Source organism: Neophocaena asiaeorientalis, unplaced genomic scaffold (genome assembly GCF_003031525.2).
Source record: "Neophocaena asiaeorientalis asiaeorientalis breed wild unplaced genomic scaffold, Neophocaena_asiaeorientalis_V1.1 scaffold129, whole genome shotgun sequence".
NCBI classification, from domain to species: Eukaryota; Metazoa; Chordata; class Mammalia; order Artiodactyla; family Phocoenidae; genus Neophocaena; species Neophocaena asiaeorientalis.
The window spans coordinates 7,948,080-7,973,540 of NW_020172446.1; the positions used below are offsets into that span (position 1 = coordinate 7,948,080).

Consider the following 25,461-nt stretch of genomic DNA (forward strand, 5'->3'; position numbering starts at 1 on the left):
GAATTATCCATGAGCACTTGAAAAGAAGGCCTCCTCTATGGGCACGATCTGCATGTACACACACAAGCACAGGTACGCACCCACACTTACTTCAGAACAGAGCAGCGCTATTAACTGCTGTAAGACTCTTGAACAGAGAGACGGTGGGGATTGTGTTGTGGTCTAGCCAGCCTGTTAGTAGCATGATGGGAAGTTGAGTGGAGGTGTCCCTGTAGGAACTAGACATTCCCACTGCCCATCAGCCTGGGAAGAATTGGACCTGGGAGAGAAAGTGAGGACTTGGAGCAGGGGCTGGTGTAATGGGCTTTATTTATTTTAAAATTTATTTCATTGAAGTATAGCTGATTTACAATGTTGTGTTAATTTCTACTGTACAGCAAAGTGATTCTGTTATTTATACATATATATGTGTATATATATACATACACATATGTGTGTGTGTATACATATATATATATGTATATACACACACACATTCTTTTTCATATTCTTTTCCATTATGGTTTATCACAGGGTACTGAATATAGTTCCCTGTGCTATATAGCAGGACCTTGTTGCTTATCCATTCTACATATAATAGTTTGCATCTGCTAACCCTAAACTCCCAATCCATCCCAGTATAAGGTGCTTTAGAGAGAGGAAAAGGTAGCTCCTGTCCTTTCTGAATCCTGAAGGGCACTTCCTCCCATCCTTTGACTGATGACCAGAGCTAGCCAGTCACCTGTGGTAGATTTGGCTGTGCTGTGGCTCCTGCCTGCTCTGCCTTGACCATCTGACAAGCCTTGATGAGCTGCCCAGCCCAGCCCTGGTTGTGTCATGTGGAGTAAGAGGAAGGCCTATGTCCATACCCAGCCTGCAGGGCAAAGGGAGCACAAGGCCCCCAGGCAGCATGACATGGTCCACCCGGAAGGGGACCCTCAGGGATGGGAGGCAGGCCTAGGAGAGTCAAGGCCTGGGAGGGTCAACTGCCCTCCTTCTCAGGAGGTTCTCTCTCCATGGGCAGTCTCAGCGAAGGGGGGCTTTGTCATGAAAGCTTCCTTACAACTCTGCTGTTCATTTTTTTTTTCAAATAACCTGCTGGTAAATGAGAAGGATGTCACCCACCTTCCGTTAAAATTGCTCAATTCTCCACACATTTCTAGCAGTGTTTGCCTTATGTAATTTCTGGTGGGATTTGGTACAGAAAACTGTTTTAACTGCAAATTACACTCTTTAAAAAAAACCCAACATATATATTTGACTGCACCAGGTCTTAGTTGCAGCATGCAGGCTCTTAGCTGTGGCATGTGGGATCTAGTTCCCTGCCCAGGGATCGAACCCAGGCCCCCTGCATCAGGAGCGTAGAGTCTTAACCACTGGACCACCAGGGAAGTCCCACAAATTACACTCTTTATCCGCAGAAAATATTGATCCATAAAATGACATTTGGTCCAGTTTAATTTTTTTTGTCTTGAATTGCATTGCCTAATACTAAATGACCCTGACTTTCTGGTCTCATCTGCTTGGTATACCCATGCTCATTCTTTTCCATGTAACCTTTTTGTTTTTAGATCGGTTGTTTTTGGATGTTTTTCTCCACTTCTGTATGGGAAACGGCTATACCACTAATGGATGACGGGCATCTTGCCCAGCAGGGTAGCTGAGTGGTTGAGCAGGTGTGCGGGTATGACCCACAGCACACCTCTGTGGGGCTCTCCCAGCACATGTCCTGCCCAGTTGTCACGGATGCTGTGCTGCTCGGCATTCTGGGCTGACAACCTGCAAACTCATGGGTCTCCCAAGTAGCTTTGTAAACATGAACTTAAATCATGGCTAGAAAACATCAGTTAACAACTTAGGGAAGCATCACATGAAGAGACAGTGAGAGGCTGTCGCCACCGGAGAGTCAGTGGTGGGCAGTGGTCAGGTTGGAAAGGAGAGGAGAACCGTCACCTGGTTCTTCACCTTCACCTTTGTGAAAACCCAAGAGAGAAGCAGAGCAGGGGAGGGAGGAGGAGAGACAGACAGACTGACCTGGAATCTAGCTTTGCCTGGAGCCAGATGCAACTTGGGCTTTTTCAGTTTTGTAAGTCAATAAATTCTCTTTTAAATTAAGTTAGTTTAGAGTGGGTTTAACTTGCAACTGAAGAAATCCCAGTAAATCCAGGGCAGCGCCTCCAAAGTTAGTCTGGAACTTCACTGAGCATGGGCAAAGCTCCGTACCAATCCCTAGAAAGGAGAAGAATAACTTGGCAATGGCTGCAGCTTAATGTCATCTGTGGCTTGACTGGACACTGTCAGAAGTCTCTGATTTTATTTCAGGAATTTTTACATATCTGCTTTCCATATACCTTTCGTATCGACGTGATGAGACAGAACTACGACATTTTTTCGAACTATTGGAGCCAAACTGTTGCATAAACTTGGGTCAGAATTGCTTTCAGCTGTAAGAGACCGCACAACAAACATATTCTCTCATCCTCTCCCTCTCCCTCTCTCTCTCTCTCACACACACACACACACACACACACACGCACGCACGCAGTCACGCACTTCTGGAGGTTGCCCCGTGGCAGCAAGACTGCTGCAGGTGTGCCAAGCATGGTGCTCTCTCACCACAGTCAAGAGGAACAAGTGGGGGCCGGGGCAAAATCCCTTCCCCAAGGCCTCCCAACAGGCTTAAGCTGAATTCTCTTTAGCCAGAACTGGGTCACATAGGTACCCTGACTGTGGGAGGGGCTGGAAAAGTGAACTTCAGCAAATAGAAATGAGATTACCGAGACGGATTTAAACCAATCGTGACTTTCCTCAGGAGCTAGTGCAAGGTCCTATCTTTCTTGAGATTAAAGTATCTCCAGTCGCCACCTGCAAAAAAATTGGATTCTGTTAGCAGGGAAGGGGAGTGGGTAGGAAAGGGTAGTGAGTAAGTGACAGGGTCCACCATATAGGGCACACAGAGCCATGTTTACATTTGGCCTCAATCGGAGGCTGGTTTTGTTTTTGTTTTTAATAGAAATTACCATTTTAATTAAAATGCAGACTGGAGAACTTAGTATATGAAGAGGAAACACTGGGGGCTTAAAATCCTTGAAAACATCAGAATTTAAAGCCAGAGCCTGGGTTTTTAACTGGGTGGCTTACTGCTGATTGGTTGAGTAAATTTGTTTGTTGAATGAATGAACGCGTGCCTACCACGGTGACAGGTTTGGGGCTGGTGTGTCAGAAGAACTGAGCTGGCCTCTGGCTCTGCCACCACTTCCTGTGTGATTTCAAGCTGACCTCTCACAGCTTCTAGTTCTTTCTCAAATGAGGAGGCTTGGCTGGTTGAACTGTGTCTCCCTTCCTTTCTAAAAGGCTTGAGTTCAGATTGCTTTTGACCTCTGTGACCTTCTATTGTTTACTCCTGGGTTAATCTCAGCAGGCAGCCTTTCCAGCCAAGCAAAAGCAGTGTCAGAGCAGGAGCACGGGGCTCAGACGGACAGAGCACAACACAGCCAGCCTCTCCAGGCAGACTTTTTGGAGTAAAGGTCCAAGAAATTAATGTTGCTTAGGTAACACTGTGAGACAGGAGAGGGTGAAAGCATCACCAACAGGCTCTAGAGGGAGGCTCAGTGGCTGCACAGGCCTTGGGAGCACCCAGTTCTGCTGAGCCCCACGCTGATCCAGTTTTCTCTCCGGCCTCAAGGATGACGAGGGCCGAGTCTGGGTCCTGGGTCCTGGCCCCGGATTCCTCAGAAGGCAGTCTGGGGGCTTTAGGGGAGATGTGTCAAGATGCTTTCAGGCCGGAACAGACGGGCCTTGAAGGTTGGTTACATCCAGCTCCCACCAAAGTCTCTCTTCTCTAATCCATGAGACAGCCCTCAGCACTAGGAAAGTGGCTGAGAAGGGGGCAGGGCAGTAAGTGGCAAACCAGCGATGTGAGGGAGGAAGCGCAAGACCCCAGGATGGGCAGACGTCGGCCTCGTGTTTTGTCAGAAGCAGGTCCAGAGGCAGGCAAGGAGGAGACCGGGCCCTGGAAGGGTAGCAGCCCCGTGAGACCCCTGCCTTCCTCCCCTCGGCTGGCTGCACACAGGTCCTGTGAGCCACAAGAGGTGAGGGGTGCCTGGGATGCAGCTGGGGTGTGTGGCTGGAGAGGAGCTGACCGGGGAGAGAGCGTGTATGTGCACGAACTTCTGAGTAGCTGTGCAGACGGACAGGCCCAGGGAGCAGAGGCTGAGCACAAGCCCCCAGACCATAAGCCCGACGGGAGAGGCATCTCCTGCACGGCTATAGTCAAGGCGGGAGGTGCAACTGGGAGGGGTATCGGAGCTAAGAACCGTTCTGATTCCTTTCTACCCTGAGGCTGTGGGATTCTAGAAATTCATCAGGATGGACCTGATAGAAACTCCAGGTATCATCTTCATAAGAGAGGCAGAAGGAAAAAAAGAAAAGCCCACACACAAGTGTACCTTTTTATATAGAATTTGTACAATATATTTCTCTTCATTTGCATATTTTACCCACAACTTAACATCCTTTATACAGGCTGAACTTACTCAGCTGATATAATCAAAATTCTTTCCTTCAACCAAATAAGAAAAATTCAAAATCGTAAACCTGTAAGAAAACAAATTAAAAACGATGATGAAAATAAGTCACTCCTCGTTAGGAACAGCGTCTGTCTGTACAATATACATGGTTTGGAACAGATTTCTTTATAGATTAGGCACATGTTTCCACAACACCTTCATTCCTGCCAGTTTTATCTCATTCCAGGCAGTCCTGCCTAAGAAGGATCAGAGGGACGTTGGTCTTGATGGAAATCGCGCTTTCGGATGCTGTTGGCCCAGCTGGGGACCAGGGGAGCGGGGCCTGGCTCAGCGGCGCCACCCAGTGGCTGGAAGCAGAGGCGGGTGGGATGCAGGGGAGCTGGGCCAGGCAGGGCCCTCCCAGGAGAGAGCAGCAGTTGTGTGTGAAGGGGAAATCGAGGCTTATTCTGTGCAAACTGAACACAGAGAGACCAGAATAGCAAGGGTGGTGTACACAGAGAAGCTATGAGGAGTCCAGCGTTTATTTACAGTTTATCTTCCAGGAGGGAGCATGGGGAGCAAAGCTGGTGGCTGCTGTCAGTTTGAGGCACGGAGGGGTATCAGGGAGGTGGGGGGAATGGCGAGGGTAAGCAGTGAGTGCACCATCTCCATGCTGACCTTCCGTGGAGCCCCTCAGTGAGTCCGAGCCCACAGCAGGGACCTCTCCTCCCAAGCACGGCGCTTCTCTGTGATTTCCCTCCTCACTGCGAGACCCACCCGGGTCTGGGCGGTATGGAGTGCAGGCCCTTCTCTGGGGATGCAGGCAGAGCAAAAGATGAGAAAGCGGCTTCTACCAAGCCAGCAGCGCCTCACACCTCAACACCGTGGGACACCAGGCCATGCCCGGGCCTTGCCGACACCAGGGTGATGGGCTTCAGGTCACCGAGCTTCAGGACCTGTCCTGTTTGTTTCTGTCTCCTTTGAATTCTTCCCTCCATGATGGCTCCACATGCAGCTTGGGGCTGGGCTGAGAATCCAATTCTAGGGCTGCAGAAGGTCGCTGCACCTTGGCCTCCTGACCCAGAAGGCAAAAGTGCTCTTGTGGTGAGATGCTCCTGGGACCAGGAGTCTTGGGCCCTGCAGAGGAGGCTTCCGAGGCCATGGCAGTGCTGATCTGCTCAACTTGGCCCTGGCTATGATGAGCCTTCCTTGGGTTTGGCCCTGTGCGTGGGGACATGCTCGGGCCCAGACCCCCGCCCTTAAATGGCAGCTGGCTCAAACATTCTTCAAATGGCGAGTCCCACTGAGGCTTATCCATGGCACAGGTGCCAACCCAGCCTCACACTCCAAAGCGTGGCTTTGGAAAGAGAATAGTAATCAGCACTTCAGGGCAAGACTACAACCATTTAAAAAAAAATGCGGAAAACAGCATTCATTAGAACTAATGTAGTTATTGCCAGACAAGTGACAGCCAAATAACCACGGAGAGTCCCAGAGGTGGACGTGATGGATTACCACGACCGTGGAGCAGAAATACAATCATGTGGTTTTGTTTGTTTTTACTTCTAAGGTAAGATATCCTGTGATTACATTTCAAATCTTTAGGTACAGAAGCTCAAGAGTATTCTTCAAGTTCTGCTACTTTCATACAAACCAGTTTGTCCCCCTGAATGACCGATCCACTGGTCAGGTCCCCGAGCTTCTCTCAAGGGAGTTGGTGTGGTTCTTTCTAAGAACATGAGGTGGGAACCGAAATATGTTAAAACGACAACTAAAACAACGCAGCTGTGCTGGGAGCAGGGCACGGGTGGACGTGCACGGCGGCCTGCTGGCTGTTCCCAAGGGCACTTGTTCTCACCAAGGATTTCTCCGGGACGGCCGAGGCTATGCAGGGGGCCAGTGCGGCAGTGGGTTCCGTACTGAATGGTGGGGACCAGGTGGCAGCCCCGAGGGGCTCTCACTGGTTTTGGTTTGGATGACCCAGTCTCAAGAAGCAAAAGCAAAGGAGGAGCTCCCAGGCTGCTGCTGGAGGTCCTGCTGAGAAAGGTGGCCCAGGGCAGACCCTGTCTTCCCCTGAAGGTCAAGTGCAGGCAGTTCCAGCTCAACGGAGACAGATTCCTTTCCAGAACGGCTGCAGCCAGGTCTTCTTGGGGCTGTGGCTTCTGCAGGGACAGACCCTGGAGGAGGCTGGCCTCTGAACAACCTTCTCAAGGGCCTGCTGCCTGCCCTTTCTGAATAATTTTGCACTGGTCTGCTTATTCTCACATGCTATGGTACGTGCGGGTGCCTGGCCTGTGACATGGGAAGTTCTCGGAGACATGGCGGCTTGGCATTCTAGTTGGGGTGGAAGGGGGAGCTCAAGGAGAGCCAGGCACCGACGCCACAGGAATCTTCCCGAATGAGTTTAGGCATCTGCTCTAAGATCCTTGTGGACAGATTAGCTAGTTCCACGCACACCATACCAAGGGCTAACACTCAACATTCCAGAGGCGGGTGGCCTTGTTTGGGTAGTTGATGGCCAGGCTGATAGCAGCAATGTTCTGCAGAGCCTGTGGAGGGAGAAAGAGTCATCACCAATGTCAAGAACCGGTCACCTGCTGGGTCACTAACTGCTGACAGAACAAGACCCTCAGCTGAGCACCTGAGGAGGGCAGGGGAGAGGCAGACGCGAGCCAGATGTGGTTCCCCTCACCAGGGGGACCACAGTCTAGAGTGAAAGACAAAGCTATCAAGAAAGTCCACATGGAAACTCCAAATGTAGGCAGAATCATCACTGTCCAGAGAGAGGAGCAGGTGCAGTTCTGGGGGCTCAGAGGGCACATCTGCGGGGGGGTCTGCGAAAGCTGTTTAGGGAATGGGGACAGCAGCACAAAAGTGCAGAAGGGAAGAAACAAACAGCCAGTGGCCCCCCCCCTCCCCCGGGAAGCAATGCTGGGAAGGCAGACGCCCTGGAGCCAGGCCAAGGCTGGTCTCCAAGCCAAGGCAGCAGGAGCCGGGGATGGGGGCTGGGGAAGGAAGAGGCGGAAGCAGGGAGAAGAGGTAGAGCGCCGGTCCAGCAAAGTGGGCAGGCTGTAGGGAGGGTCAGAATGAGGATTAGGAGACCGGACACAGCGGCAGGTGAGGGAGGAGCCACAGCAATATGTGATGTGGTGTCAAAGCTTCCGGTGTCAAAACGGTCAAATGTCCAGATTTCACTGTGTGAAACCTTGGGACACCACGGGTGGTGATGGCAGGGCTGGCAGGCATCCGTTGGGAGGGGAGGGAGTTTTCACTCTGCCTTCGGTCTCAGGACGATTCACACAAACCCCTCTGTAGTGGATGGGGAAGCCCGCTTCTAAGCAGGCACTCTGACCCTTTTTTGTAGGAGGACCTGAGAAAGTTCAAGTTCACTGAGGAAACTTGCCAGGAACAGAGTGCAGGGCGCTGGCCGGGAGTCCCAGCTGGATGCCCCTCAAGTGAGACTGCAGGCAAATCTTTCCCTTCTCTGAGCCTCCGTGTCCCCATCTGTCCACTGTGGACGCAGACCACACGCTCTACGATGTTCAAGGAGTCTGTGAGCCTAAGGTTCTCAAAATGTAGTCTGGAGCCTGCGGGTTCCCCAGACCCTTTCAGGGGCTCCGTGTCGTGGAAACAATTTTCATAATAATACCAAGACATTATTTCTCTTTTTTCACTGTCATACTCTCACGAGTATACAGTGGAGTTTTCCAGAGGCTGCTGTGTGATAATAGAACAACTGAAAGCAGAAACAGATCTGCGAATCCAGCTGTCTTCTGTTAAGGAAGACATTAAAGAGATCTGCAAAAATGGAACACAACGCTACCCTTCTCAAAAATTATTTTGTTTTGAAAAATACCGTTGTTTTTCACAACTGTAGTATTAAATAGAATGAGATTATTTTAAAAAACAAATTGATAAGTGTTTAGCATTTAATTTCTAACTTAATTTCTAAATTTCAAATCTAATTTAATTTCTAACAGTATGTATCAATATATATAACGCACATAAACAAAAGCTTTTGGGGATCCTCAGTAATTTAAAAGCACAAAGGGGCCCTGAGACCCAATAAGCTGTCAAAGAGGAGTTCTCCTACCAGGGAAGACAGTTACATCCAAAAATATCTGAAATCCTCTATGGAAACTTCAGGGATCAGCCAAACTATAAATTTAAGGCACTGGTTGTTCTGGTTTAAAAGCCACAAATTCTTGCTAGTGTCTACTGACCCCACAGTTTAATACGAACGACACTGATAAATGGGGCTCCGCTGCTCTCTGTGACACCAGTAGGAAGTGGCTGACTCGGAACAGAGCTCCGTGTAAAGCCGGGGTGGAGTCTGCACGGGTGCCGGGGGAAGTTCGGCCGCCCGCGGAGGGCGTACCTGCGCCGCGCAGCGCAGAAGGTGGTCGTCGGTGGTTAAGGCCAGCAGGTAATCCTGCAGCAGGCCGAGCTCCTGCGGAAAGAGCGGAGGGCAGCTGTCAGAGGCCACCTGCTAGCGGACACCCACCCACGACCCACGACCCAAGGCCCCAGAAGACTCGGGTGGGACACTGCTGCCCACTCTGCCAGACATCTCACTGCCTGTTTTCCTTGGGAGCCATGGAAGGAGCAGGACGGTGGGGAACCAGGTGTCCTGACTCACCACAGTCTCCTCACTATAAAATGAGGGCTTAAGCTAAAGAGTTCTGAAAGGCCCTTTCATCTCTCACAGTCAATGAGTCTATTGTGCTGAGGGGAGGGAAAAGAGGAAGAAGAAAGAACCTGTTGGTTCATTTTCCCAAACTCACTGCTGTCAAGGGTCGATCCAGGGCAGTTTCCTTCCCCCTTTGGCATCAGGCCTGAGCAAACAAGCAATCTCGGGGAGGGCCTGGCTCCCTGGGGCGGGAGAGAGGGGAACCCCGGGCCCCAAGCCACGCTTGTCTCCCTGTGCAGGTTTGCCAAGCCCCCACGACACCCTGCGCTCTCAGAGGGCTGTGACCTGAGGCCCAGTGCTGGCCCCAGGCAGCAGACGAAGCAGAGGCCCGGAACCTGGTGGGGAGGCAGGACAGGCCCTCACCTGGGCGCGGTTCTCAGTGACAAAGAAGAGCTCGGTAAGGGCGCGATGCAGGGGCAGCAGGATGCCAGGCTGTGTCACGTCCTCAAACAGGCTGTACTCCATCTGGGTGAAGAGCTGCCACAGGGGCTTCAACAGCATGAGGTCACAGAGGTCGCTGTGGGAGAGGGGTATGGTTTGCTGGGATCATGCCCATCAGATGTCAGGCAGACAGAGGGTAGCTGCTGGGCACTGCAGCTCCAACACTCCCCGCCTCCCCATCCAGTAAAGGCAGGACAAGACAGTTCCAGTCACCTCACACCCCCCAAAACATTCACCAATGGCAAATAAAAAAACGGGCAGCATCTCAACTTCAAACCAGAACTCCGGGGAAAAGGATATCCTCGAGCACATTCATGTAAATCAACTGCACATCTTTAAAAATGGTTGTTAAAAACTTCCAGTGACAGCGGAAAAAAATCTCAAGATAAACGTTAAGTGGAAAAGAGCAAGATACGCAATGTAAAATGTAAACATTTAAAAACTGTATATGTAGTATTGTGTGACCGTATTAAAAACAATAGTAAATAAACATATCAAAAATGTTATCAGGGCTTCCCTGGTGGCGCAGTGGTTGAGAGTCCGCCTGCCGATGCAGGGGACACGGGTTTGTGCCCCGGTCCGGGAAGATCGCACATGCTGCGGAGCGGCTAGGCCCGTGAGCCGTGGCCGCTGAGCCTGTGCGTACGGAGCCTGTGCTCCGCAACGGGAGAGGCCGCAACAGTGAGAGGCCCGCGTACCGCAAAAAAAAAAGAATAATAAATAAAAAAAATAGGCAAATGACCTAAAGAGACATCTGTCCAAAGAAGGCATACAAATGGCCAACAGGAACATAAAAAGGTATTCAATTATTACTAATCATCAGGGAAATGCAAATCAAAACCACAATAAGATATCACCTCACCTGTGTTAGGATAGCTTTCATCAAAAAGATAAGAGAAAACAAATGCTGGCAAGGATGTCGAGAAAAGAGAGAACGCTTGTACACTGTTGGTGGGAACATAAACTGGTACAGCCACGATGCACAACAGTACGGAGGTTCCTCAAGAAATTAAAGCTAGAACTACCAAATGATCCAGCGATCCCACCTCTGGGTATATCCAAAAGAAATGAAATCATAATCTCAAAGAGATTATCAGTACTCCTATGTTCACTGCAGTATTATTCCTAATAGCCAATGTCTGGAAATAATGCCTGTCAATGGACGAATGGATAAAGAAAATGTGGTGTATATATACACAATGAAATATTATTCAGTTATGAGAAAAAAGGAAATCCTGCCCTTTCCGACAACATAGATGAACCTGGAGGGCATTATGCTAAGTGAAATAAGCTAGATAAAGAAAGACAAATACTGCACGGTATCACTTTTATGTGGAATCCAAAAAAAAGTCAATCCTATAGAAACGGGGAGTTAGAATGGCAGTTGCCAGTGGCTGGGAAGTGGGGGAAATGGGGAAAGGCTGGTAAAAGGGTATAAACTTTCAGTTACAAGATGAATAAGGTCTGAGGATCTATTATACAACATGGTGACTATAGTTGATAATAGTGTACAATACTATAACACATAACAGAAATTTGCTGAAAAGCAAATTTCAGCAAGAGGGTGAAATTTAAGTGTTGTCACATACCACAAAAAAAGGTAAACATATGAGGTGATGGATGTGTTAGTTAACTCGATTGTGGGAATCCTTTCACAATGTATAATGTATTATGTATCAAATCATTACCTTCTATACTTTAAATACATTACAATTTTATTTGTCAATTACACCTCAATAAAGCTGGTGGGGGGGGGGAAGAAATAAACTAATTCTAAAATTTACATGGACATGTAGGGTAAAAATAGCCAAGACAATCTTGAAGATGAAGAACCAGTTGAAGGATTTATACTACTAGATAACGTAAACTTGCTATAAAGCTACAATATCTAAGTGTGGTACTGGCACAAAGATAACCAAAAAGACCAATGGAACAAAAGCAACCAGCAATGGATCCATGTGTATATGGACACCTTCTCTGTGACAAAGATGGCACTGGAGTGTGGTGAGGGGAAAGGTGGGCTTTTGAGTTAAGTGGAGATCCATGTGAGAAAAAGCAAAGTTTGACCCTACCCTTCAAATCATGCACTAAAATTCATTCCATGTGGACTGTAGACCTAAATATGGAAGAAAAAATAATTAAGCTTTATCTTCATGACCCCAAGGTCAAATAAGGCAAAAATTTCCTAAATAGGACAATGAAAGCTCTATCATAAAGGAAATGAGTGATGAACTTGGAAGACATTAAAATTAGAAACTTCTCATCAAAGACACCACTAACAGAGTGAATGGCAAGCCCCGCAGTGGGGGGAGATATTCACAATACAAATACCCAGCAAGGGACTTGTATCCAGAAGGCAGCTTACCTGTGGGTGCAGCATCGCACGATCCTCAGGAGTAGGTGGATGGCTTTTAACCGCTGATGACCAGTCTGGCGACAGGCCACGCCCACCAGCCATTCCCAAATTTTGGCCAACGGGAGGTGCGGCACAACTCTTTCCTCTGACAGCATCTGCTTCAAAATCTCGAATCCTGGCAACCCCCACAACACAGAAACATTTGAAAAATGTAAACTGCTCAAGTTTTAATGAATAGGAGGGAACCACTGTGATCATTTACATTTCACCTGAAATTATGCCTTATGTAAAAGCAACATAGGAACACTTTCAGTTCTTCCTTTTTGCAGAATGCCCTCGCAAATTCTAAGAGAACAAGCATCTTTCCTAGGTCTTGACAGATGGCTCTTTAGAAGTTAACAACCTGCCAACTCCAGCACATTCACGAGGGACGTGCGTGGGCCTTGTGGACATATTCGTTGAAGTCTCAGAGAAAAGTACTTGCTTTGATTTTAACAAAGATCAGTGACATAATGGCACCGACCCCCAGAGTGTCCCGGGCCGGGAGATCATGCAAACAGAAAGACCAGAGCACACACCTGTCTGGAATCGCCCCAGGTGCCCAGCCGTCACAGTGAATTTGTAGCCCCACTCGGTGTTGCTCATGTCAGAGGTGAAGCGGTAATACAGAGTATCTCCTGGGGCACACAAGAATCAGAAAACAAGTCAGGACACTGCAGCAACAGGGAAAGGCAAGTGAGCGCTTTCCACTGAGACAGATTCAACACAGTTTTAAATCCTTCAACAATTTCCCTTCTAGGTACTTAACGTTAAGAGTCTGTATAACTCAGTATTTATTTACTACCTGGAAGCTCAAAATCTTTCCATTTCTGTTGAGACCCACTGAAGTTGTGTCGATCCTGCTGAAAGTCACTGCTGCTGGACATGGCTAGCTCGTCACAGCCTTCCTCTGTATTGCACTGAGGATCGAATTTGATTGAGAGGTAGATTGCACCAGGAATGTGAACTTTATCCTAGGAGGGGAAACAAGGACATTCCTGTCATCGCTGGCCGCTGGACAGTGACTGAAGGCTTCCTTGTGCCAATCCTGCAGTTAAAACTGGGCACGTAAGAAGGGGTGAGTCCCAGCCCCTGCCTTCCAGGAGCTCTCGGCCCAGCTGGGTCGGGGAGAACACACACGGCTGCAAGCACGGCAGGAAGCACACTGTGCAGCCTGGGGCCCAGCTCGAAGGAGTGGGGGGAGGGGAGGGGAGGCGAGGGCAGAAGAGTCCCAGTGAAGGGATGTTTGGGTTGCTGTGGAGACTGGGGGCACAGGAGCAGCCTGTCCAGGAGGAAGGAATGGCAGGAGGCAGGTGAGCGAGATGAGCACCTGGCGGGTACATTCCAGGCAAAGGAAAGAGCACTGACTGGAAAGCCTGACGTGTTCAGGGAGTAACAGGAGCTTGATGTGTCTGAGGTACAGGGTGAGCTTTGTGTGCACGTATGCTTGGGAGACGGGGACAGGGGTGTCATGACCCTGGAGAGGCTGGCAGGGACAGATGCAGAAGGCTTTGTGTGCTAAAATGAAGCATTGAGACTTGTCTGGACAGCAGGGGGAGCCCTGGAAAGGTTGTAAGCAGGAGAAAGCCTAGGTTAGGTTTGTGCTGTACCAGGATCACTGTGACAGCTGGTGTGCAGCAAGGCCAGGGCCAGGGCAGGCCAGCAGTGGGGGATCAGAGAGGAGCAGAGGGAGGGACCCAGGGAAGGGGAGGAGTCAGGGCAGCGGAGAAGGTAAGGTGATCACTCTGAGGGCTCTGAGGTAGAACTCGCTAGCTCACTAGGTGTGTCTACGTGGGGCTGGGGGAGTGGCGACAGAGCCTAGGAGCCGGGGAAGAAAAGAGGCTTAGAAGGTAGAGAGTGAGGAGGTTTATATGTCTGCAAAACGAAACCTCAGCTGGCAACAACCATATCCTGGATTAGTTTCTCTATCGCCCACCACTGTGGCCACAGGCCGTCACCTACTCAGAACGACAGCTCCAACATTTTGAAAAGAGATGAAGAAATGCAAGCAGCATTAAGTCAATGAGGATAACTGAGGCCGCCCCCCTCCTGCCTCATCCAAACTCCTACATCTCTCTGTCCACGTACAGAGTTAAGGAAGGAAGAGATGCGGCTTTTCAGTTCTGGGTAATTAAACAAAGGGGTGGGAGACTCCAAGGTGTGGCCAGGTCATCAGGAGATGGACAGAGTGAGGGCTGAACCCAGACCCACACTCAAAGTCTCTGCCAGAGACACCAAGGCCTCACTCTAAGGAGCCTGCTGCAGGAAGAGGAATCTCTCCTCCAGGGCCGGGTGGCCCCTTGCTTTCTATTAAAACAAGGTCAGGAGAAGAAACGACTTGTTTGTATGGATTCCCGGGACTGGCTTCAGGGAGGCAGACTGCTGCTGAGACCACGGGAGCACTTTCTAGGCCACGTCTGTCCAGGCAGAAAGAGCCACAGTGGGAGTTGATGAAATTCATGCTACTCAGCAACCCTTGCAGGTCCTGCCAGCTGCGTACCCTGAGGCTGGGCGAGTCTGGCCGACCCTGGATCGTACCTCAAAGTTGGTGTTGTTGTTATACGGGTGTTTCGACTCCCTCACTTGCACCTCCATTCCTGGCTCCTCCATGAACTGGCAGGCAGCCAGGGCCATGGTGCCTAGCATGCTCTCTCGGCAGCCCTGGAGCACCTTCTGCAGTATCTGGTGGGACACAGGCAGGAAACATGGGAAGATGGTGACAAAACTTTGTAGTTCAGCTAGAGACTGTGCCCAGGGCTCCTGAGTTCTGCTATGTGGGTCCCCTGGTTCTACACAGAAGGAAGTGGAAGAGATGCTTCCAGTCCTGTGAAAGTTTGGTAACCCAGCACTACTTCAAAAGACCAAGTCGAAGATGTGATTTAAAAACAAAACAAAAGATGGTCACCACTTGTCAAGTTGAAAATTAAAATTAGAGCACTGGAGATTCCCCTGGCGGTCCAGTGGTTAGGACTCCGTGCTTCCACTGTAGGGGGCACGGGTCTGATCCCTAGTCAGGGAACTAAGATCCCACATGCCGCAAGGTGTGGCCAAAGAAAAAAAAAATTAGAGCACTGGACTTAAGAGAATACACAGACTCTGGTAAGACCCCACGTCTGCCACCCAGAAGCTGGGAGCCTTGGACAAACCTCCCGGGCTTGATTTCTTCACCAATAAAACTCCCTGGGTCACAACATAACACAGGTGTAAGTGCTGGCAGTGTCTGACCTGAGGTAGACATTCTAGAAACCATAGTTTAAAACAGACGACGTAAACCTTCCTGGAAGGCTTCCTGTATTACGGGAACAGGCTGTCAGAATCATAATTAACCCTGTCTCGCAGACTTCACACTCTGTGAGACCCTAGGGAACATGAGAAGAGACAGGCTATCACGGAGAGTTAGACTCATAAGTCTGAAAACAAAAAAAGGAAAACTGCAAGGGTAGGTTTCGTGGATTGTTACATCAGACACTCCCTGAGCACCAAGTGTGCCTAGGCCATGAGCTCGGCTCCAGGCCAGTACTTGGGAGAGTTTAACAGCGACCTGACCCTGCCTTCGTTGTGTTCACACCTGTCAGAGGGGCTGTACAGCCACACAGGTAACCTCACTCCAGGAAGGCACTCCCTAGAGGAAGCCTATTCAAACCCCCCAGCGGGGGGCTGGGAGGGACACAGAGGAGGAGCAAGTGGGGTAAGCGCCCAGCCCGGCTGCCTAATTACCTTCTCCCACTGGTGCTTTTCTTCCAGCTGCATGAACATATCCAGAATGTAGGTCATGTGGGCAGGGCCGCTCAGCTCCAGGATGTCCTCGCTCACCGGCACGTGCCCTGGCCACTCAGCAAGCAAGGATGCCAGCACGTGGCGGGCGTACAGGACTGCTGTGGCCTCGTTCACGCGGAAGAGGTAGTCGCGCACAGCCCTCTTGCTCTTGCAGTTGAGCTCTTTGTGCAGGAGGGCGGCGCTCTTGCTGCGCCGCTGCTTGGCGTAGCTCTGCTGCAGTTCACTCTCCGTGCTGGAGATCAGCTTCTGGGTCACAGGGTTTGACTCCGTGGTGGCCTGGTCACAGCGTGCGGGCCGGGACTGCAACCCAAAGACCACCGTCACAGAGGCCTGGCCTTCTCACGACTGGGGTGGGGGCAGGGCAGACACCTTGCTTCCCAGGTGGGGCAACATACCAAGCATGGTAAGATAATCATGTCTGTATCCACAGCTTTGGCGCTCTGCTCGTCCAGTCTCAGACTCCTGCTGGGCTGCCACCTCTGAGCCAGGGTCCGTATCCTTTCATCAGTGGTGAGCTCATCCCCGTCGAATCTGAAGAGAAGGAAGAAACACAAAGCTGGGCACCCTAGTTACAGAAAGGCAAGAGTTTAACCTGCAGTGAAACTTGCAGAAATGCCGATCCGAGTTATTTTCCTGTTATTTCGCAATTACGTTATTACGTTCCACATTTCGCACACTAGATTCCCAGTGTTCATCTATTCGTGCACGCAAATGTGCACGCATGCCCATGTGCCCAAAGCAGAGATGCAAGCCATCCCTTAGGATCCATTCTTCCTTTCATTTAGAAATAAAGTTCCCTGAAGTTTTAGCAAGATACACAATCACCCAGCTGGAGACACAGTTCCCAGTCTTCCTAGCAGCAATGCAACTAGGGTCACGCCAACGGGAGGCCAGTGAGGTAACGTGTGCCATTTCCGCAGCTTGCCCTCAAACAACTGGGTTAAGGATGAGCTCCTTTCCCCACCTTCCCCCTTTCCCCTGGGCTGGAACAAAGAGCTGGTGTCGGGGAGCCAGCTCTGACGACACAGATGAGGACAGCACCCTTGGGGGTGCGGGGTCCCTTGTGAAGCAGACCGCCCACCCACCATAGGCTACTGCCTACCTCTGGACTGTGCCGTGAGAGGGAAAACAAATTCCATCTTCCTTGACCATGATACTTCTGTGTCCTAACTGATGCAACCCTGCCTCATCTCACAAAGGATTTGAGGCAGTAGATAAGAAATACATACGGGAAAACAGAAATATGAAATAAAATAAAATTAAATTGGAATTGGATATAATCAGAATAGGAAGTCAAAACTAGGATGTGGGGGATGGAGGAGGAGATTAGTTGCAGAAACATAAAGTTCTCCACAAATTTAAGAGCTGGGCCCGAGAACTAGCTCTGAACTTCCTGGCCAAGCGGAAGGGTATATTGTTAATTTTATAATAATCCTTGAAGAAAAAACACGAAAATAATGTACAGAAGTGAAAAAACAAACAAACGAAAGGACACTTTTGACCAGAATGTACCAGAAGGTCCTGCTCTGCACTGTTTGCTCCCTGGGCTGACGTGGGAGAGAAACCTTGGTGTCTGTGTCAAAACTCTGCCCCCACAACGAGTTTACTCTAAGAGGCAGACTGCGAATATAAAGCTCTTCCTAAAGAAGCACACAACACAACTCAAAGATGACCCATGCGGTGTGGCATAACCAGCTTTCATGTCGCTTTATGAAGAACTGAAAACCAACTGCTCTTTGGCCCGTCAGGAGTTTTTATCCAGATCTAGTTGGCAGGAGGTAAACAAGAGTCCCACCCTTACTTGTTGCCTCACTCACTACACTTTGGCTGCGTCTAAATGTCCCTTACCTCTTCTGAACCTCCAGGAAGAAAGAGTCGGTCCTCTTCATCTGCAGTTCGTATATGGCCCGGAGAATGTGCAGAGGGGCATTGAGGGCGTCGTGAGCCATCTGAAGGCCACAAGGAGGAAGTAGAAGAGAGACAATTTAAACTGCTTTAACACATTATTGATGATCTGACCTCAAAAGTGATAAAACAATTATTTCCTAAAGTTACCACAAGTTATAATTTAAAAACATCACATGGGCACTTCATGTATATAAGATTATAAGCCCTGGGCCTCCCTGGTGGCACAGTGGTTGAGAGTCCGCCTGCCGATGCAGGGGACACGGGTTCATGCCCTGGTCGGGGAGGATCCCACATTCCGTGGAGCGGCCGGGCCCGTGAGCCATGGCCGCTGAGCCTGCGCGTCCGGAGCCTGTGCTCCGCAACGGGAGAGGCCATAGCAGTGAGACGCCTGCGTACCGCAAAAAAATAAAAAATAAAAAATAAGTAAAAAAAGATGATAAGCCCTAAAACATGGACTGTAAAATCTGCATTACTGTTATAAATTCAAAGGAAGATATAAAACATGGAAACACCAAAAAAAAAAGTCATGCAAACAAATGTACTGTTAATAGTCAATAACTACCCACCAAATTGTATTCATTGCTAGCTTCTCTGTAGCAGCTGCCTTGCACTCAAGTTTAAGTGGCACATAAATCTAAGTACTGGACTTTCTTTTGATGTTTTTAAAAACTGTACTTGCTTTTCTTATATCCACCCCATACTCTCTGTTTACTCTTCACACAGTTAGACCCTTTGAAGTCCAAGCCCTTGCCCATTTTCACATCATTCTGAGGAAGAGTGGATTATCCAGGGAAAGTAGGAGTGTGTCTGAGAAACTGTGAGGACAGACTGTCACCTGGGGATTTATGGACAGGCCTGTAATTACACGCAAAATTTTACAAAAGTTATTTGCAAGTATAGTTTATGGGAGAAACGATCTAAAGCTTTTGGGTCCATGACTCCCCAAACATTAAGAACTACTGTTGTAATAGGGCTTTTCCATCCCTCTGGATGAATTCTGCACAATACCGACTGAGTCTTCAGGAAGCGCATTCTCAGGACATCAGTCTGAAGCATTTTCACATGGAGGCTAAAACACAGCCCAAGCCAAAGAGAATCCATTCCTTAGAGTCCCTTCCTCAGTCCACACCGTGACCCAAGAACGTACCAAGAAACATATCCTGGTGGGCTCATCCAGGCTTTCAAGAGGGTCCAGCTTTTTCTGCTCTGGCTCACCCGGGCTGCTGACTGACCGTTCCACCTCTTCCTCCTGGTCTCCTCGCTCATCCAGCTCCAGCTCTCCATGCTCAGCCAAAGTGCTGATCTCCTTTTTTGAGGAGTACAGCATGATGGACAAAATCTATACAGAAAGAAAATCAGGCAGGGCAGGAACATGAGTGTTTAGTGGGTGAGATCTTTAACCCTCAAAGGGTAGAAAATATCTGACTGAACCTTTTAAAAGACATCAGAATTCACAAAAAGAATGTAAAATTAGTAAAGAAATATGAAAACATGTTCAACCATACTTATAATCAAAGAAATGCTGACTAAAAACTACAAGGGACTGTGACCGCCTGGAGGGGTGGGATAGGGAGGGTGGGAGGGAGGGAGGGAGACGCAAGAGGGAAGAGATACAGGAACATATGCATATGTATAACTGATTCACTTTGTTATAAAGCAGAAACTAACACACCGTTGTAAAGCAATTATACTCCAGTAAAGATGTAAAAAAACAAACAAAACAAAAAAACAAACAAAAAAAAAACTGGGAACAAGCTAAATTTCCAACAGTAGGAGTTTGATTAGCGCACATCTCACACAAAGGAACATTCCTTACAAATAATGACAAATTTCTATTGGTTTTGAAAAGTGTTTGTTTGATGATATTTAGAGAAAAGCCATGTTATATAGCATTACCCTATTTTGTAAAAATATGTGCATAGAATAAAAGACTTTAAGAACACTGAAAAAAATAAAAAAAATAAAAAAACAAAAAATAAAAGCTACACGGGACTTTGCCACTGATGGTGTAAGGTGTTATCATCCTTTTAGAAGGCATTTTGGTGAAATGTAAAGAGCTACACAAATGTTCATAACTTTTGACCTGGTAACTCATCTTCTAGGAATAATGTAAAATGTGTAAAAAGCTATACTCTTGATATGGTCAATGAAGCATTTAATAATGGCAAAAAACTGAAATCCATCTTTATGGATCATCTGCAGCCGTTAAAGATGGTCGTTATGAAAACTACCTAGCAACTTAGAAAAGTGGCCATCACATGACCTCAATTTATTTCAACAGTGTGCTTCATTGTACAATCTAAACCTATGTATGTAATATAAACACAGAAGGAAAATAATTAGAAAAAGGAAATACACATAATACTAACGGTAGCTGTGTTTGGGGTGGATGAAATTTGGGGTTTTTCTTTCTTTTCTACTTTTCAAACTTTCTGAATATAAAAAATGTAAGTTTTTGAATGTAAAAAAAATTTACTTTAAAATATTTCCTAAAGAACAAGAGCTCAAATGCTCACCAGGTTATCCATTAATATGTTTCAGCATATTTTCCTAAAACCTAACCAAATCCTCCTGTGGCAACTGAGAGCTGCTTCCTGGAGCTCAGGCCTCTGTGTGACTGAGAATGGCCAGCTGAGCAGCCCCATACAGCAGCAGCCTTTTCTGACCTGAAGCTGACGCTTGGCACAGAAACGCCCCAGGGAACCACAGTAATTCCACTAAGAAAAGTCTAAGGCCTATGGCGAAAAGGAATAAAATGAAAATTATCAACTAAAATCCTACATAAAATAAACATAAGTGAGGACAAATTTAGGAACTGATTTTAGCTCAAAGGAAGTTTAAAGGGAAATAATAATTCAAGGGCAGATTTACTACCATGATATAATTGGTCAACCGTGTGTTTCCACAAAATACTTCTCTTCCAATATTCTTTGAACAAACATCAAATTCATTTTCCCTGACAAGGGAGGACAGGTGTCATAATCTCTATTTCCAAAAAAGAAGACAAATACAAGACACTGTTTAACAACTGCACCAGATGAGCGTGTGCACAGGGCAGAACCAGCTGTCACTGACTGGTGGTTCTAACTCCCAGGCCAGTAAATCTGCATCAGGAAGCAGCAGCAGGAATCACCCTGGTCCCTTACTTCCAGGTCCCGGAGGAGCCACGTTTTACTGAAGCCGGTCCCTTTGCTGCACTTTTTCACCAGCAGCTTCAGCAAATCAGTCTGAAGGAAGGTAGCATGGGTCTCTTCAAAACCATGAGCCTGTCAAACAGAAAAAGAATGATCTGCAACTGCCTCAGAGTGAAGAAGGTGAGGGTCACTCGGGGAGAAGCAGGCCTCTGTCACAGCCCAGTCTCAGCTAGTGGCCCAAGTTCACCTTCTGGTGAAAATTCCAGAGTCAACGGGGAGGATGAAACTCTGAACCTGAGCCATAACCTAAGTGTGTTCGCTCTCTAATTCATTCACTCAACAAGTATTTCTGAAGCTTCGTACATTCTACGTGCTGAGTCCTGTGTTAAGAACAGAGGTTTTATGTCCCTCTCCTGCTCTCTACCTTCCAAAAGCTTCCCACTGCCCTGCAGACTGAAATCCGAGTCCCTATTCATAGCTGACAAGGTCCCGCAGGCTCCCTGTCTGTCTCTGTGGTCTCATCTCCTCCTCGGCACTTTCCTGAAGCCCTAAGGTAGTTCCTTCTGCTCCCTGACAACCAGGCCTGGAGTTTGACCTCTCCCAGGATGTAATGGTCTGCCCAGACTCCTTATTTATCACCTCAGATTTCACCTCCTCAGAAAGGCTCTTTCTGACTCATGGTGGATTTCCTTGCAGGCTCTTTGTTGTCTCCCTTGCAGTTTAGGCTGAAAGCTCCATGACAGCAGGGACATTCTTTCTAGTTCAACACTACTACTCAGTTCCATCTAGCCCCTGGTGCTCAACAAATAGACATATATTTACAGAATGAAGGATTCAAAGACAGAAATGGTCTCTGCCCTCAGGGAGTTTATTTTCTCTTTCCTACTGTAATGTAAACAACTAAAACAATAGTAGACGGTGATAAAATGCCATGAAATCAACAAACAGCAGATGTGTGGTCTCAAGCCTAAAAATATAAACTCTCAGGGCTGGGCCAGAGCTGAAATGCCATCTAGTCCAAGCTCCTTGTGGTGCTTGAGTCGTTCCTCAGCCTCCTCGCCAGTGTTGCCAAAGTCAGGGAACGCATAAACTTTCCAAATGAGATCCTTCTCTCATGGCTAGTTCTGTTGGAAAGATCCTCCCTATCGATGCCCCTCAGATGGTAGAAGAATCATGCTCCCCACAAGTCAAGGCTTCCCATCTCCATGTCAATTATCACCCAGCTCTTTAACTTGTCTGTCTTCTCTTACACCAAATGCCAAACCTATTGCTCCAAGATCCCGTAAGATATTAGCCCCCTTTATTCTTCCTAGGATGAACCAGAAGGGATGTGGTTCAGAGGCAAGTGAGAAACTGTTCAGTCAATTTTTCTTCTCATCTTCCAAGGTTATGGGCCCATTAGGTAGTGTTACCTGGTTCCATGAGGCAGGACTGAAAAATTACAGAGAACCAACTATTGGGAAAACTCTGTTTCTTCCTTAAAGTTATCCTTGTGCAAGGTGCCAATTATTTCTAAAAATAATCAAGAACCTATGATTAACCATCCATTGAAATCAGATGGTATGTCCTCCTAGTTAATACCCTGCAGGTGTTAAATCACAGTCAGATTCATTAGCAAATGGAAGAAGCTCACCACCACCTTTAGTGTTTTGTATAATCCTTTGAGGGCCAGGGACAGGACCCAAGTTGCTTCCACTGCCTCGGGACAATGGCTGTCCATGCTGGTTTGCAGAAGGTGACTGGCAATAAAGGCAAAGTGCTGGGAGTATTGGCTCAGCTGGGCCTGAGAGTTGCTGCATTCCGGTCCTCCTCCTTTCTGGACCAGCTGGTAGTCCTTCACTGAAGGGTGATGTCAGGCAGGAAAAGAAGGCACAAAAAGCACAGTTAATACTTCCTGCAGATAAGTTTCTTCCCCAGTAATGTGCCTTACTGAAGCAAGAACTGCAGACCCCAAAACACAAATCTCTCTGGCTTCAAACTTAGCCATTATGTTTAAGGCCAGCTTGCAGCTGAGCACAAAAGTGGTACTGGGCCACCTACCCACCAAGCCACCAAGAGATGCAATTCACATTCCTACTACTCACACAAACAGGTTGTCTCCAAAGGTGTTAAAGGAAGTTCATAAACACAGAACACATGAGAGACTTCCATCTCAGAACAAGCCTGAGTAAAAGGGATCGGATTTACTCTCTTAAACAACCAGAACCCTGGAAAAATACATGAAACGATGGTTTGCAGACATTGGACAATAGGTAGTACAGGACGATGACCCCTGAAAGAAGGGACATAAACCAGGTGAGCCTTCCAATAGCCCTGGCTATCTGGAGACAATTTCCAGCCTGCACAGCATGGAGTGGAAATCCAAGTCCAGTTTTAATGAACTGAGGAGACAGAGGTCAGAGTTCAGGGAAGTCAAGGCAGCTAGAACTTATGGGACACAATGTCACAGAGAAGAGAGATGCACAGAGAGAGGGGTGTGTGGGAGACCTCTCTAGATATCTACAGAGGGTTCCTCATGAGTATTTGGCTGAATACTGATCTACACAAATGTGAGAGGAAACTAGATAGGAAACTACCTAGTTCTAGGAAAGAACTGTCAAAAAGCAGTAGGCAGAACAATTCTTGGAGCTCACAAAGAACTCTGAGAATATTCTGTCTTCCGACCAGTGAGAGTGAAAGTGTCCTAGTTCGGGGGCATAAAACTATTTGAAGACATAATGATCAAAAAAATCCCAAATTTGATGAAAACTATAAATCTGTCGATCCAGGAGCTCTTTAAACCATCAAGCAGAAGAAACATAATGAAAATCATGCCAAGGCACATCATAATCAAAATGCTAAAAAGCAGTGATTAAGAGAAAAATCTTAAAAGCAGGCAGAGAAAAGAGACACATTTTGAAGAGTAACAGAGAATGACAGCTGACTTCATGGCAGAAACTATGCAAACCAAAAGAAAAAAGATCAATATCTTTAAGGTGTGCAAAGAAAAAACTCTCAGCCTACAATTTTTTACCTAGAAAAATTCATCTCACAGATGAAGTCAAAGTAAATATTTCTTTGGTTTGGCAGGACGAACCAAAATAATGATTTTGTAGCAGCAGACCTGCACTACAAGAGATATTAAGGGAAGTTTTTCAGGAAAAAAAAAAATGATACCAGGTACAAACCTGAACTTATACAAAGGAATGAAGAGCACCTGAAATGGTAAATATGTGGCTAAATATTAAAGCTATTGTTTTCTCACTTTAAGATCCCTTTTAAAGTATGTGACGTTTAAAGCAAAATAAATAATGTATTGTAAGGTTTATATCATGTAAAAGTAAAATGTGTGACAACAACAGTACAAAAGATGATGGAATACAAAACCTATGTTTCTTCACTATATGTGAAGTGGTAGACTGTTTGAAGATAGACCACGATGAGTTAAAGGTGTATATTATAAACCCTAATGCAACCAGTAAGAAATTATTTGAAGGTAAACTACTGTAAACCCTAAAGCAACCACTAAAACAATAAGATATACTTTAAAGCTAATAGTGGAGATAACATGGAATCATTAAAAAAAAACAAAAACAACTCAATCCAAAAGAAGTTAGAAGGAAAAAAGAACAAAGAACAGATGTGACAAACAAAAAACAAGCAAGAATATAGTAGAGGGGCTTCCCTGGTGGCACAGTGGTTAAGAATCCACCTGCCAATGCAGGGGACATGGGTTCGATCCCTGGCCCGGGAAGATCCGACATGCTGCGGGGCAACTAAGCCCGTGTGCCACAACTACTGAGCCTGCATTCTAGAGCCTGCGTGCTACTGAACCTCATGCACCTAGAGCCCATGCTCTGCAACAAGAGAAGCCACGACAATGAGAAGCTCGCACACTGCAACAAAGAGTAGCCCCCGCTCGCCACAACTAGAGAAAGCCCACGCATAGAAATGAAGACCCAACACAGCAAAAATAAATAATTAAAAAAAAAAAGGCAGGTATTGGGGAGGGATAAATTAGGAGTTTGAGATTAACAGACATACACTACTACATATAAAACAGATAACCAACAAGGACCTACTGTATAGCACAGGAAACTATACTCAATATTTTGTAATAACCTATAAAGGAAAAGAATCTGAAAAAAGAATATATATATTGAATCACTGTGCTGTAAACCTGAAACTAGCATGACATTCTAAATCAACTATACTTCCATAAGAAAAACAACAAAAAAAAGGGCAGGTATTGTCAGACTGGATTAAAAATGAAGACTCCACTATGTGCTATCTACACTTGAAATGTAAAGACACAGGGAGGTTAAAGCAAAAGAATAGAAAAAGATGCATCATGCAAATGTTAGTAACAACAACAACAAAAAAGCTAGAGAGGCTACCTAAATATTAAAGTAGATTTCAGAACACGGAATATTATTAGGGTTATAAAGGAACGTTTCATAATGAAATGAGAAACAGACCATACACGCAATTATAGCTGGATACCTCAACATTCCTTTCTCAGTAATTGTTAGAACAAATAGACAAAAAATCAGTAAGAGTATAGAAGACTTGAGCAGCACTGTCAAATGACTTGATCTCAATGATATCCATAGGACACTCTACCAACAACACAGTATATGCATTTTTTTT

At 47.1% G+C, this 25,461-nt stretch overlaps 1 protein-coding gene across 1 annotated transcript in view; it reads right to left on the reverse strand.

Moving 5' to 3' along the window:
* Window positions 1-4,424: 4,424 nt before the first annotated feature.
* ZZEF1 (zinc finger ZZ-type and EF-hand domain containing 1) overlaps window positions 4,425-25,461 on the reverse strand; it is a 110,352-nt gene continuing 89,315 nt past the window's right edge. Inside the window, exons 44-56 of the mRNA XM_024736156.1 lie at window positions 22,472-22,671; window positions 20,845-20,964; window positions 18,846-19,037; window positions 17,639-17,739; window positions 16,186-16,321; window positions 15,731-16,090; window positions 14,552-14,695; window positions 12,819-12,987; window positions 12,553-12,651; window positions 11,984-12,149; window positions 9,541-9,694; window positions 8,866-8,937; window positions 4,425-7,036 (exon numbers count right to left, since the gene is read on the reverse strand). Coding sequence (XP_024591924.1) covers window positions 6,956-7,036; window positions 8,866-8,937; window positions 9,541-9,694; window positions 11,984-12,149; window positions 12,553-12,651; window positions 12,819-12,987; window positions 14,552-14,695; window positions 15,731-16,090; window positions 16,186-16,321; window positions 17,639-17,739; window positions 18,846-19,037; window positions 20,845-20,964; window positions 22,472-22,671 — 1,994 coding nt within the window. The 3' untranslated portion in view covers window positions 4,425-6,955. The remainder of the gene's footprint in view (window positions 7,037-8,865; window positions 8,938-9,540; window positions 9,695-11,983; window positions 12,150-12,552; window positions 12,652-12,818; window positions 12,988-14,551; window positions 14,696-15,730; window positions 16,091-16,185; window positions 16,322-17,638; window positions 17,740-18,845; window positions 19,038-20,844; window positions 20,965-22,471; window positions 22,672-25,461) is intronic.